This window comes from Myxine glutinosa, chromosome 5 (genome assembly GCF_964187855.1).
Source record: "Myxine glutinosa chromosome 5, kmMyxGlut1.1, whole genome shotgun sequence".
NCBI classification, from domain to species: Eukaryota; Metazoa; Chordata; class Myxini; order Myxiniformes; family Myxinidae; genus Myxine; species Myxine glutinosa.
Window position 1 is genome coordinate 127,338,022 of NC_136265.1, and position 15,298 is coordinate 127,353,319.

The 15,298-nt window shown below is 42.3% G+C and overlaps 1 protein-coding gene across 1 annotated transcript in view; it reads left to right on the plus strand.

Moving 5' to 3' along the window:
• Window positions 1–8,010, plus strand: part of LOC137427117 (CKLF-like MARVEL transmembrane domain-containing protein 4) — a 30,096-nt gene extending 22,086 nt beyond the window's left edge. The window contains exon 5 of the mRNA XM_068116300.2: window positions 6,458–8,010. Within this exon, the coding sequence (XP_067972401.2) occupies window positions 6,458–6,631 (174 nt within the window). The 3' untranslated portion in view covers window positions 6,632–8,010. The remainder of the gene's footprint in view (window positions 1–6,457) is intronic.
• The last annotated feature ends 7,288 nt before the right edge of the window (window positions 8,011–15,298 follow it).

A 15,298-nucleotide genomic window follows, 5' to 3' on the forward strand; every position in this document is an offset into this window, starting at 1 on the left:
ATCCGGCCATAAAAAAAAACATTGCCTCAAACAGGGAACCATGATTGTCATGGGGCCCGCAAGGCTAACCCCCGCTCTAGCGGGGAAAATGGCCTTAAAACGATCATTCATTCATTCATTCAGTTTAATCATTCTCAGTTTGGCAAGTGTTCGGCTCCACTTAAAAAAAAAAAAAAATCCCAGACAAAGCCCTCGTTTTCAATATCAAAAACTGATTAATGCAAAAAAGTTTTCTGCTTTATATAGCCGAGTGTTGCCCCAAGGCACGAGAGGGAACAACGCTATCGTATACAAACGAGGAGCCAAAGGTACGGGATCCGTTCACCTAGCTCAGACAAACGGTGCTGTGGACACTTACATCGAGACTGGTCAATAAACGATTCATCATTTCACTTTTCCTTTCAAATCTGTGCTTTAATTCCTTACACATTCAACTGTGGAATAATTATTTTCATCCGTGAATGATCACGTGGTATTTTACCATGCCAACATCACCAATCGCCAACATTTATAATCAGAGCAACTATTGTTGTTTTGTGCCACCGGCATATATTTATTTTGATCTAACAATCACTTGGAATTTATTGCCAGTAGAGGGAGAAAGTTGTTTGGTAAATTGGGCAGAATGGTGGTGGCATACGTGGCATTAGATTCTGAAATTAATGAATTATTCTATGTCACTGTAGTAATTGTGCAGAGGCACTTGGTTTTTCAAATTAATCTCCACTCACAATGGCATGTATTAGTCAAAAATCGATCTGTCCTTAAGATGGCATTTGCTTTAATGAATAATGAGCAACATTTATCATTAATTTCAGTTTGGAAAGCCTTTTGACAGCTTCAGATGATTTGAGATGGGCACCATTTATCACTCCTCGGAAATAATAAATATGGCAATGATGGCTGTTACGGATGATGCACTGTACTGATGATCCACTGCAGTTAAATTAGGCGACTCCTTCGTTTCTCATTTGCAGGCCAAGTTATCCGCATCTCCCATGTTTTTCAAACATGATTGATTAAGAGCAATCAAGTGTGTCCGTGCAAGGCAAAGGCAGATCCGTGATTTGTTGGATCTGCGATAAAGGCCTTGTTTTTTGGACATTGCATGCCGACCACAAATGTCGCCTTTGGCTATCGGCCTTTTTATCAGCTAATAAAAGCGTGGCGCCGCAAGCCCAAAAAGGTTTCCGAGACCTTCGTCAACTGGACGGTGCTGGAGCGATATCTTGACGCCATTATTCCCGCGATGAAGCTAACTGCAAGGGCCTCTCACTCACTCACCGCAGGCAGGTTGGTGGTCTTTCTGTCTTCTACCGACTCCTCTCTGGCCTTGCCCCCCCCCCCTCCCCAGCTCTCTCTGGGCTCTGTCCCGCAAATATTCCTACAGGTCGCACAAGATCTGCCTCCAACCCTCTTATGGTTAAACTGCCAAAATCAAGACTCTCTGCTCACCTTCACTCCTTCATTCCTCTTTTCTCCCACCTCTGGAACAAACTCCCTCACTCTCTTCAATCCCACTCCACCCTCCAGGTCTTTAAAACAGCTGTTCACCACCATCTCTTATCTTCCCCCATCCAAAACCTTGATCTTTTCTACCCCTGCTAATTTCACCCCAATTCCACTTTTTTGAAATACCAACTTCTGTCGTGGAAGTCCTTGGTGTCCTTGTGTTTTATACTTCTCCCTCCCCCCCCCCCCCCCCTCCCCTTCCCACGCCTCCTCCCCCCAAGCCCTCTCCCTTCCACACATCTCCCTGCTCTCAAATGTTGTGTTTGTGTGCTTACCCTTCTCTCCCCATCTTGTCTTCCGCTCCCTCTTTTTATATATTTTGTTTGTCTGGTTGATTTGGTTGTGAAGTAAATGTTAGCTCTTTCACGAGCCTCGATTCAGTATACACAAAAAAAAAAAAAAAAAAAAAAAATTGTAAGTCTGGATTGGCGGACGATCTATGGAAAGCTTTATCAGTAAAGAAGGAAGTTTTAGTGGGGCATGTTCGTAATAGAGGGTTGGAAGGGATAAGGAAGCGTATAAATGAGGAAGACAGAAGGATAAGGAAGTGTATTACAAAAGAATAAATAAATAAATCTTGCCTGCTGTATTGAATCACAAGTTCATTTTGGTTTCTACCCATTTGATTATCCGTAACTTGCAGTTTGGATTTTTAATTGTAAATATTCGATCTTATAAAAGTACATTTGTATTTTAGACTTACGTTGTCGAAACCATGAAAAAGCAAATGCCTGGCCTGTGGAATGGCTTATTTATGTGCTTAATGTGAATTTGACAAATCGCTTCGTATGTTGCTTACAAGTGTAGGAATGTAAAGACTTTTTGTTTGTTTATTTTTCCATCCTGACCTGTACACGACTTGCTTGCTCACAGAAATCAAAATAGAGCATCAGACTGCCAATATTGGTTCGATTTTCAGACTGCCAATGTTGGTCCAATGTTGGTTCAAATGTGAATTGATTGGTACATTTCCTGTGGATGTTATTAATTTTGTTTTTATTCCACTTTTAGCATAACATCGGTATGTAAATTACTGTTCGATAAACAAACATCTGTGCTCATTATCAACGGGTACCCATACATCCATGCTTATTATCAACGGGTACCCTACATTCATGCTTATTATCATCTGGTACCTATACATCCATGCTTATTATCATCTGGTACCCATACATTCGTGCTTATTATCAACGGGTACCCATACATCCATGCTTATTATCAACGGGTACCCTACATTCATGCTTATTATCATCTGGTACCCATACATCCATGCTTATTATCATCTGGTACCCATACATTCGTGCTTATTATCAACGGGTACCCTACATTCGTGCTTATTATCATCGGGTACCCTACATTCGTGCTTATTATCATCGGGTACCCATACTTTCATGTGTATTATCATCCGGTACCCTTATATTCATGCTTATTATCATTGAGTACCCATACATTCGTGCTTATTATCATCCGGTACCCTTACATTCATGCTTATTATCATTGAGTACCCATACATTCATGCTTATTATCATCGGGTACCCATGCTTTTATGGGTATTATCATCCAGTGCCCATACATTCGTGCGTATTATCATCCAGTACCCTTACATCCATGCTTATTATCATCGGGTTCCCTACATTCATGCTTGATATTATCTGGTACCCATACATTCGTGCTTATTATCATCCGGTACCAATACTTTCATGCGTATTATCATCCGGTACCCTTACATTCATGCTTATTATCATTGAGTACCCATATATTCATGCTTATTATCATCCGGTACCCTTACATTCATGCTTATTATCATTGAGTACCTATACATTCGTGCTTATTATCATCGGGTACCCATACTTTCGTGCGTATTATCATCCGGTACCCTGACATTCATGCTTATTATGATTGAGTACCCATACATTCGTGCTTATCATCCAGTGCCCATACATTCGTGCGTATTATCATCCAGTACCCTTACATTCGTGCTTATCATCCGGTACATGTACATTTGTGCTTGTTATCATCCGGTTCCCATACGTTCGTGCTTATCACCCAGAAACCCATATATTTCTGACATCATATATGTATATATTCCTGCTCAATATTTTAATATGCGATTGTACTTGCAGTCCCAATAGTGTGTATTTAATAATCTGCATTGCAGTTTTTGCTTTTCTGTGCGAACCGAACCACAACTATCGTCTATCGTACACATAGCGAGCTATTCTTACCCTACTGTATAAAATAAGGCAATTTTCTGTCTGTGCATCTGAAAACCATGGGGAAAACACACGGCTAGGCCAATCTCCACCAAATTTTGCATTTGTGCTCAGGGTACCCAGGGTCAGGTCATGGGCACGCAAAAAATAATCACCCCCCCCCCCAAACAAAAGTAATAACACCAACAGCAACAATATTGACAAGAACTGTGAGCAGTGATGATAGGTTTCCAGGCAAAATGGCCGCCATACCACATGACTGATGACGTCATCATTTTCAGTAAATTTTCCTCATGGGTAGTCGATCATATCAGTAAATTTTGGTTTGGATCGGTTAAGCAGTTCTGCAGATATAGATTTTCAATTTTTTTTCTTAAATCTAAGATGGCTGCAATATCACGTGACTAATGACGCCATCATTTAAGAATATTTTTCCCACATCAGTAGTTGATCATATTGTTGTGGTTCTCACCGGCCTTCTCCCACTTATCAAGGGGGGGATTAATCCCCTTGTCTTTACTAGCCTGGCGGAACCGGGGCTTGCAACGTCCCTTCCAGACAGCGCCAAATAGGATTTCGGGACCAAATTCTCGCTCGTACCTAAGTACTCGCGCTGCCCTGGAAGCGAGGAAACAAGCCTCGCACGAACCACGTGTGATGGTAGTACGCCGAGCGGTTTGCGTACACGTGATCCGCGCAGTTATAATTAATGGACCCCGATTTAAGCGATCTTATTCGTGCCACGCTTAGTCAATGATGAAACCACAAAGACGATCGAGTTCAGAAGAAAGGAAGAACAGATAGGTTTAATTATTATTACACGTATAAACAGTTCAGGACGAAGAGACACAGAGAAATCCTTATACAGTCTTAATTACCCCAGAGACAATGGGCCCGTCTCACTCACACTCACACGGGGTATTGCAGATGGGCAGGTGTTCCCCAGCGCGGCCAAGGATGGTCCTCGTCCAGCTCTCCACAGTCCCCAGCACGTCCGCGAAGATGGAGATCGGTGAAGGCAGGGCCACGTAGCGTGCCTCTCAAGCAAAGGCGATATATCGGGGCGAACGGTAGGGGGGACTTTTACGGCAAAGGGCGGGACGGCTTTTACGGCAAAGGGCGGTTACTCAGCCTCGTTCACTCGCATGGCTGAAATGCGCAAGTTCGTTATAAACACGCCTGGCTGCGCCCGCATATATCTAGCGACCAACTCTTCTTCCTCAATTCACTGGGTGTTGGTTAGCGCGCGTGTTCTTATGCGATGGTCAAGTTCATCAAGCGGTACAATGCGAGTTCTCTCATCAAGTCCTCTCCCTCTCTGCTGCAGTCCTCCGCTTCAGTCCTTTACAACGCTGCAGTCCTGTGACGCAAGTCCTCTCCCTCTCTGCAAGTCCTCTCGAGGGCTTTGCGCAGCGGGTTATATAGGCACGCCCCGCAAACCTTCTGGAACTCACCAGACTCTTCTCACCACGCCCTCTGACGCCGCCACCTCTGAGCTCATTGGCGGCTCATGCTTACCGTCATCGCCCCTGCCGCTCCGACCTCGACGCCGCCCCCACCTTCTTAGGCCTACCTCGTGTTAACTCGACTAGTGAGCAAGCAAAGGGTAGCAAAATGGATTCCGCCTATAGAGGTAGAATGGTTTGCAGAAGTAGGACCTATTCCCCTGTCTTTACACAACGCAGAATTAACACTGGAAAGGGCCTATTCTCACACATACTAAGAAATAACTATACTACAAATGAGGCTACATGTTGCTTGTGTGACTATCTATGGGGGACAACCTTTAACCTTTATTAGACTCACTTTACAAACCTCAAAACCGTAGCAATATGTATGACATTTTACATTGATCTGATGAGCGGTACTCCAGAAAAGGTTATTTAATCTTTTGCTTAAATTCAAGATGGCGGCCAAACCACATGACTGATGACGTCATCGTTTGCAAATATTTTCCCCGCATCGTAATGTAAACACGTGTTCCAAGTTTCGTATCAATCGGTTAAGCGGTTTCGGAGAACTAGATTTTTAAATTGTTATTTTAAAATCCAATATGGCCACCAAACCACGTGACCGATGACGTGTTTTTTCGCAAACTTTTATCCCCATGACTAGGCGATCATATTTGTAAAATTTCGCGTTGATCCCTTCAGCGGTTCTGGAGAAGAAGGTGTTTAAAGTTTATAACATCATAGGCAATGGCAGCCAATATGTCAAAATTGCAAAAACTAAATTCATGATGCATAAGTTGCATTGGTATGTGTAACTAGTTAAAGTTTTGTAGAGTTTTCTCGGAATCGTTTCCACAAAATGTGTGAGAATAATAATCCTTGCAAGAACAATAGGCTTCCAGTGGGAACCTCACTAGAAGCCTAATAATAGCATAATAATAAAAACAATAATAATGGTAATAATAATTGGCAGTAATAATAAGGATAATAACATTACCACGGCCACTCCCGAAAGAAGCGGGTGTTTCTCGTTGTTTGAAAAATGATATTTGTGTTAAATACGATGTGCATTATTGATCTGATAGGATACTCAAAACACTGCTTTGTTTTGAAAAGTTTGCTTCCATAAAGAGGGGATTACCTGCATAATGGTGCATGCTAGGTAATAGAATAACCTTTTTTCCTTTTTTGGGAGGGGATGAGGAGGTGGGGTGAAGATGCTGCAGTTCATTGATCCTTATTGTCACCCATTCCCTCTTTATTTCACTCCACTCCCCCAAGGTCTTTGGCTTTTTTGCTTTGTTTCTCTTTCTGGGCAGCTCTTTCTTTGTGCTGCTGGAATGGAAACAAAGAGCACCGTGGTCCTCCAGGAGCACGAGCTCCAGCGGACCGAACCACAACTATTCTCGTACACGTAGCGATTCGCACCCGGAACAACCAAATCAGAACGTCTGACTTTGAAGTCTGTTCTCCACTGTACCTCCTCGTTGATTTACTCACTTCACTACAAAGGGAATTTGAGCAACTCGTGTGTGTGTGTGTGTGTGTGTGTGTGTGTGTGTGTGTGTGTGTGTGTGTGTGTGTGTGTGTGTGTGTGTGTGTGTGTGTGTGTGTGTGTGTGTGTGTGTGTGTGTGTGTGCGCGCGCGCGTGTTTTTTTTGTTTTTGTTTTTTCATTTTCTTCTCCCTCTTCCTCCCCAATTCCCATTGATCATGCTTAGGCCATCTTCTTTGCCTACATCCTGATGGTGCCTTTATCGACTCTAATTTTATCATTGCTTGTTCTAATTCATATGAGTTCAGATGATCTCTGGCTCTTTGGTGCGAAAAAATAACTGAAACAACATTTTAGACCTTTAAAATGAAGAATGCTTCTTTTGTTCGTAAATGATCCTTAACTCTTATGGGCTATGGGCCTATTCATTGTAATGTTTTTTGGAAGAAAAAGAAATTCCTTTTTGCAGCCTTAGTCTTTTCTCTTGCTTTCCAGCCAAAGGCCCAGTGACGCTAACACGCAGGCTATGGACCCTTTCTGTGGTTGAAGGTGTGCTGTCGGAAACTTGGCACACCACTCGGCCCTTTGGCAAGCAACAGAACCGGATGCTCTTCAATGCAATTGTTTCTTGCAAAAGGGTCCAAAGCGATTGGTAGACTTCTTTCGAGCTTTATCCAAGCACAGGTGTCTCAGAACAGCCCAGCCAAGTCATCCACCTGTGTGAGCCTCGCTCAGTACTCGATCCAGTAACTCCATGCACTGACCCACTCTATCACTAATGCTCTGGGGGTAGAGGTGCTGAGGGGCTGGCCAAGACCCTGGTCCATTTAGAGGCTGATGGATAGTGGTTATGAAAGGCAGGCTATGAAAGGCAGGGCTTCCAACTAGACGGCAAAGACCAGGCCCAAACACACAAAGACAACCCTGTGTGCTGGGGTTCTTCTTTTTTTTTTTTGGCTTGTCTTGTGTTACAATCCTGCAATGAAGACGTGATTTGTGGTCGGTTCCTATTTTTTTCCTGACTGTCGGATGTACGCGTCAAATATCTGTCAGCCACCCACTTTTCCTATGTCACGTTCACGAAGATTAATTTTAACGCGACACGCAATATTAGCGTATTTCAGTGGTTGCATCTGCTTGGCCTATAATTATATAAATTAAAAAAATTATTGTGTTTCATTGCTGGGCACACTTACAGTTCCCGGGTGAATATTAATTATCGAACAAGTAATCCATACATTTTAAACATTTTATTCACTTCCTCATGGCATTTGCTCGCAAATTACCCAGGACAGGAGGTTGACCCCATGATGATTCTGAATAAAGTTTTGTGATGTTTTAGACGCATCGAATTACTATTTTGATATGCCTTCCGCAAATTTATTGACGGAATCATCAGGTGTTGCTTTTGAATGCATTTTTGCATTTCTCATTGATGATTCGATCAATGTCTATTTTTTATTATTATTTTATTATTATTTTCAATCAATTATTATTATTATCAATTATTGTTATTATTATTTTCTTTGGAGAGGTAGGTATGGTGGCGGCAGTCGTGACATTGCGAAGACCTCTGGATTGATTAATTAACAACAGATTCCATATGTGGTGCAATGACGACAAATTAAATAACCAACAGATGTTGGTTTGTGAAATTGCCTTAGCTTTGCACTTCGTGTTTTCGGAACAACGCGTGCTTCTGTGATCTGGTCTTTACGCTACTCTTCGTACAGCTAACGTAAATAGATTGGAAAATTGTTTCTTTCAAATACAAAACATTCTCACCATTTTACAAAACATCAACAACCTTTAGAACGTTTTTGTATTTGGTTGATATAACACTTCAAAAATTGACGTTCTTTTATCAATTTGTTAAAATACAACTGTGGACCATCACCTTCATAATATTGCCGAATCATATTGCGTAGCTTACAGGTTAATGAGCATTTTTCTGTACGCTGATTAGCAATTTGTGTCTACGACATTGTGCGTAATCTACTCTGGTGGTTCAATGTCGACTCGGATGCTTACCTCCGACACCGAAGGTGAACTAAGTTAGCATTGTGTTCAACCGTTTGTCTGTCTGTCAGCAGGACATCTCATAAAGTTATGAATGTATTCGGACGGAACTTGGACAGGTTGTGTGTGTGACAAGGAAGAATTGATTAGATTTTCCGGATATGAGAATTATATTATTAAATTTTAAAGTGATTCTTCACCATTGATCAGGCCAAAAACGATATATAACACGATAAATTGGGACGAAACTTGGGGGGTGAGTTGGTTAGGCGACAAGAACAAGTCGATTATATTTTGGTTAAGGTCGGGATTTGATCCGGCCTATCAGTCGGATGCAAAACGTAAACTGTTCAGCCTGGCGTAGGTATGCGCTCTGTCTACCGAGTGCCGTTCTGGTTTTTATTTGTTATTGAATATTAATTTTTAAAATTGTAGTTCAATGCTGGAATTCAGTGCAATGATGATGTATTCCCTGAGCAAATTATACAATAAGTGAAACCGATTCCGTCAAAGCATTTTGGGGTAAAACCAAGATGGTCACCAACATTGTGACTTGTGTGTCTTGTGAAGTTCACAGGCGACTGTGTGCACAATTTGGCAATGCACATCAATCTCATAGTTTTGTATTTAAATGGCATACTGAGTTATAAAATGGCCTTGAATTTGGGAGCACTCTTGATCATTCTCGCTTGGAACCAAATGCCATCACCCGAGCAAACTTGATACGTGTTTTCCAGATAATTTTGGAGGAACAACGGATCAGAATGCATTAAATTGCAGAAGAATCTGTTGGTGTTGGAAGCAAAGGAACAGTCAGTTATTTTCATTTGAAATTCAATTCGGACGGTGCAAGGTGGGGACCTAAGGCCGTGTGTGGCAACAGAAGTTGAGCTCCAGGAAAGCTAGCCGAGAGAGTTTATTTATTGATGAAGATTGTGACAGGTGATGAGGAAATCTTGGTCTCCGCCACCAAAGGAATCCAACGTTCAGCCATGAGCCGGAAGCCTCTGATTTAGTTGATTCAGAATTTCTTGAAACTGGGAGGATCAATGTACAGTGACGAAAAACCTGCACTTGGCGGCCATGGATTTTGTTTCGCGACGTGGCTTTGCTGTACGATAATGCTCGCCATCACATGGTAAATGTGACCAGGATTATACTCGAGCAGACATGGGTTTGATTATCTGCCATGCGGTCCAGACTCGTCACCTTGAGATTTTCATCTATTTCGACCACTCGAAGAACACCTACCTGGGTGGCATCAACTTTACAAATGACGACACCAAATCACTTGTCATGAAATGGCACCGTGAACCGTTCCAAAGATTTCTCTGCAGATGGCATCAGGTCTCCACCACATCATTTGGACAACTATTTAAGTGTGCAAGAGAAATACTGTACCTTGATAAACAGGTGAAGTTTCATGTACCCTTTGATTTGTCGCGAATAAAATGGCCACTACCGAGGTACACAATTGGCATCAACAGGGACAGCATCAAGTTCACGGCCAGTCACTCGATGCTTCTTCTTCTTCTTCTTCCTATTGTTTGCCCGCATTGTTTATCATTTTTGGTTTGTGAAACTTATTTTCCATTTGTGTTTATAATGAATGGCTCAGCGATTGACATTAATCTCTTTGCTAACCGCAGCTTATCAAAAACGGGTCGTTACCCAAGAAATTGAAACCTTGATAGAAAATGAAGATGTCAGTGCAAGTGCCAGAGCTTGGAAAGAAGAAGAAGAAGAAGAAGAAGACTGGTTAATTCATACCAACAAGTGGTTAGCACTCTGGAGATGGGTGGACCACACACACCGAAGAAGGAATTAATAAAATTTCATACTTTCTCCCCTTTAACCAAGCTAAGTCAAGTGTTCAATGAGAAACTTAAAACTCCATATTGCAGCAGGATGTCTCTCCCCTTGCACATCTTCAGTGCATCGTCGGTGGCTTATGTTGTACATGGTTTACCTGTGCATTTGCTCTGCTCTATGGCAAAGTTCCGAATTCAAAACTTTTACAATTTAGTAAATATTTTAACTTTGCCAGTTGTAAGCGCCTTTGGGCTTCATGAAAAGCGCTATACAAAATAAATGAATTATTATTTGATCGACTTTTAATATTTCATGGAAGTTTTACATCCACATGATTTTACCTTTCCTTTTGCGTGCGCACCACACGGTCACCTTGATATAGCGGTTTTCATTTTTACCTTTATTGCTGTGATAGACGCCGGTGAGTTTGTCAGACCGAATGTGATGTGAAGCCCTACGCAGAGGAGGGTCTTGGCCAACAGTCACCCATCACATCACGACCGAGCTTTTCGAATCTGTTACACAATGTTTGCTCTCCGGCCAGAAGAGCAAGATTCCTGACCATGGTAGATTTTGCTTCCTTCAGCTGATCCATTTTCATTTTCTCATGGTTGAGCTTCACAAGGTTGTGCTTTTATTTCCCTGCATGTTATAACTTTTCCATATTATGACTGGCATTTGGAAATTGTTTCATTGCGTCGAACAATCGTACTTCCTTTCAATGTTCTACTTGCTGAAATAAAAGTTTCCCCACTCGGCCCCTTCGTTGCACGTGGGTTGTGTTCAAATCACGTTTTGCTAAAGGTCTGAGGATAATCGGGAATATTGTGGAATGCTTAAATATTTAAATATATCCATTTAATGGGAAACTTCGCCCCCTCCCTGCCATTGTCCATACTTTGTAATGGTCCTGGATTTGATTCCCAACGGAATGGGTTCCAAGTATAAGGAACTGTTTCAAATGAGGAAACTGCATGTTTCATGAAGGACATCTTCCGCAAGGGTGTAGGCCAACGGGACAGAAACCGAGGTTTGACCACTTTGTTTCTCTCCAGGTCTATAACTAGATCGGAGATCTCGCGAGATCTTGGAGACAACGTCACAGATTTTCGAAGCTCCACACGGTCTCCACGTTTTCAAAGTTGTCATTGTTCACAATTGTATTTTGTCGAAACTGTATTTATCTTTCGGTGTGTGAACCTATAGTGTGCCCCTTGGAAGTTTCTCGGTGTTTATCTTTCATAAATTAATCGTATCTGTTTGCGGCGCGTGTGCGGCCTTGCCTCAGGCTTCCCCCATCGAAGTTTGTTCCTTCCTTCGCTGTTTTTGCTAGGTTTTTTGAATTTCCCTTCTCCCCCAAACTTCCCCGAACATCTACTCTTTGACTAACGTAGTGACCCCCACCCCCCCTCCCCCCAAAAAAACTTTTATTTCCCTTTCTCCTCGTGTGCTTTTGTCCCATCGTGCGCCTCTGTCCACGTGCACTGTCTCGCCCCGCCCCCATTATCGCCTTGCCTTCCACCTTTTGCCCTGTTCAAGTGACTCGTGGTTGTCCCTCAAGGCCCTCTCCCCGTTGGTATCTTTGTGAATATAAGATTGTTCTTCACGGGTCTGGTTAAATATGTTTAAACTTTCCCCTGCAGTGTTTTATTCAGTGGTTTATTACAACACGCTGTTTTTCTTCCTATTTAAAAGGCTCCTTTCAATTTCCTCTTCAACTCATTCCATTTCAAAAAAATATTCAATCTCTTATAATTCTTTCTCACTACATGCTCTAAATTCTCATTAATTCCACCCCTCCTCCATCGTTCTGAAACGGATCGCTAACTTGAAAATCACAATAAACCCAATTTTTTATAAATGTTCGTCTTTCATAAATCATCCACTTTCTAAACTCCCCCCTTGCCCCTCTCCTCCAAATCTCCCCCCTTGCCCCTCCCCTCCAAATCTCCTCCCTTGCCCCTCCCCTCCTAAACTCCCCCTTGCCCCTCCCCTCCAAATCTCCCCCATTGCCCCTCCCCTCAAAATCTCCCCCTTGCCCTCCCCTCCTAAACTACCCCCTTGCCCTTCCCCTCCTAAACTCCCCCCTTGCCCCTCCCATTCAAAACTACCCCCTTGCCCCTCCCATTCAAAACTCCCCTCCAACCCCTCCCCTTCAAATCTCCACCCAACCATCCCTCCCAAATTCTCCCTCCTCCCACTTCCTTCTCAAAGCTGCCTCCTCCCCACTTCGTCTCCTTTCTATCTCACACCTCCACCTCCCCCAACCTTCTACTTTCCTCTGCCCCCCTCAAACCCCTCACTGTTCCTCATCCCATCACCATTAAACTAGAGTCCCTGTATATAGAGAGTTGTGGCAACTCAAATTTGGACGCCATTTTGTGTCTAAGTGTGTCGGATTAGATATACATGTACATTCGCGATATGGGGTGATATATTCTAAACCTGCTAAAAAAAAATTTACTACACATATTTAGTCTTATTATTACATACAGGTGATATTTGTTTTGTCAAAAACTCAGCTATTGCCGTGAAAAAGAGCTGTGTGGTGATATTAAAAGTGGTATGGCAATGCATATTACAAGCCAACACTGCATATAAGAGCTAACATTATAAGTAAGACAAACCAATGCTGTCGTTCTCTGAATTTTAATAACTTTTAGAAAGGAGTGTGGGCATATCCAATATTTTTTAAAGGGTGCCGAGAGCAATTCCGGTGTAGGACTTCCAGCCGACATATAGTCTAACACACTTAAAACAAATTCTGTACGCGGTATTGCCATATTTCTATAGTGTACAACTTTAGTTTTATCGACATTTATATTCAATTTCCATTGTAATGATTTAACAAGCTGCAAGTCAGCTTCTGTCTCTGACATAAGGAAAACGTCATCGGCATCTAGTAAGATTGAAACGTTCATTTATTACTACACCCTTGCCCAGAACTCTGATGGATATTGCCTGATCGATTAATATGTTTCATAGCTGGCGACTTAATTAACACTTAATTTTCGACTGCGCCAAGCCATAATTAAACAGAGAAAAAACTTTTAAAAATACCTGCAGTGTGCACGGTTCGTCTAGTCGAACAGATATGGAAAAGCACAGATAAGACGTCGTATTCACCATAACTTGTTTAATTTCACCAGGAACACGATGAGACCAACACAGTAAACATTCAGTACAAAACTTGGTTCATACATTCAGTACAGAACATGATTCATACATTCAGACCATAAGAAAACTCTGCCCGTAATACAACACTCTGACCAGACCAACACTTCATCCCACTACGTTCACTCCTCACAAGTGAAACTCATCACTACTCCGTTCACTCCTCACAAGTGAGACTCATCACTACTCCGTTCACTCCTCACAAGTGAGATTCATCACTACTCTGTTCACTCCTCACAAGTGATACTCATCACTACTCCGTTCACTCCTCACAAGTGAAACTCATCACTACTCCGACAAGTGAAGACTTGAATATGACTACAGACGGAGAGACTGCTCACGATACGGCGAGAAGAGACCTCATCTGTCTTCTGCGATGAGTGCAAGAGACCTCACGACAGCCACGTGGATGAGAAGAGACCCCGTACGAAGAGAAGAGACCCCGGGAGTTCACATGACCATTTCACTTCTTTCACACCACACACACAGCCTGCTTTCCTCGACAACACGTGTAGAAAAGACAGTATTTCCTATCTCTTGCACCTATATTGCAGCCTCAACCAATTACAGGTTGCCACTCTGGTCACATGACCAACATCACACAACTTGAGCTCAATGTCCTCTGTCAACTCACAAGCGCTCTCTGCGCCTGACTGCACACGACACCATTTCCCCCACTCGAATGCCCAACACAAGGAAGCTCACACAGGCGACAAACCAGTCTATTTCCCACTATATAACAAATATACATAGAGAATAAGAGCGGACTTAAATTCCAGCCTTGTTTGACTCAACATCTATCGGAAACCAGTCTGTTAAAAAACCATTAATTCTTACACAGCATTTTACATTATCAGACACAGAAATGAGAAATTTCATAATATTGCCATGTCGGCCAAGATTTGAAGTTTGTTCCACAACATGTCTCGTTGAATATGATCGAAGGCTTTAGAGAACCCTAAATATACTTAAGTTAATTCAGATTCACATTAATTGCTGCAAGTGATGTGGTAACATGGGATCTTGCGTGCAATCTTGTCATAGCAGTGAAGAGTAAACCAGCATACGATCAGCTCAATCAGAAGTACTGTCAATGGCACAAGTGTCACAATATTGTCAGACTGGAACTGCATGAACAGGGTTTACTTTAAATTATCTACCAGTTTCCTCATTCCCATATTTGAGCAAATATGCCACAAGACGCATGAGCACTGCACAAAGCAAACAATAACTCGTCAAATTTTGGACGTATGGATGGCTGCACAACCCGCAAAAAAATTGAGCAGGTCCCCCCCTAAAATTGCTTTTATGATTGCCGATTAGGCTAAAGATTTTAAACCAAAAAAATAACTTGCCTCGGAATAAGTTTTGAATGGACGGACAGACAACTGAAAACAAAACGGACCATGGGTTTCCCACCCCTATAAAATCAAAATTAATTCCCTCTGAAAAAGTACAGTGACATTGCCCGCAGACTACCCAACCGCAGACCAGGCAATGTCACTGTACCGGGACATTTCATCAATCAATGACAATATGCGGTCCGCTAGGACTACCCGAAAAAAATTGAGCAGGGTTCTTCCCACGGAAATGCATTTTTGGTCAGCTCCTTGAAGATTATAAA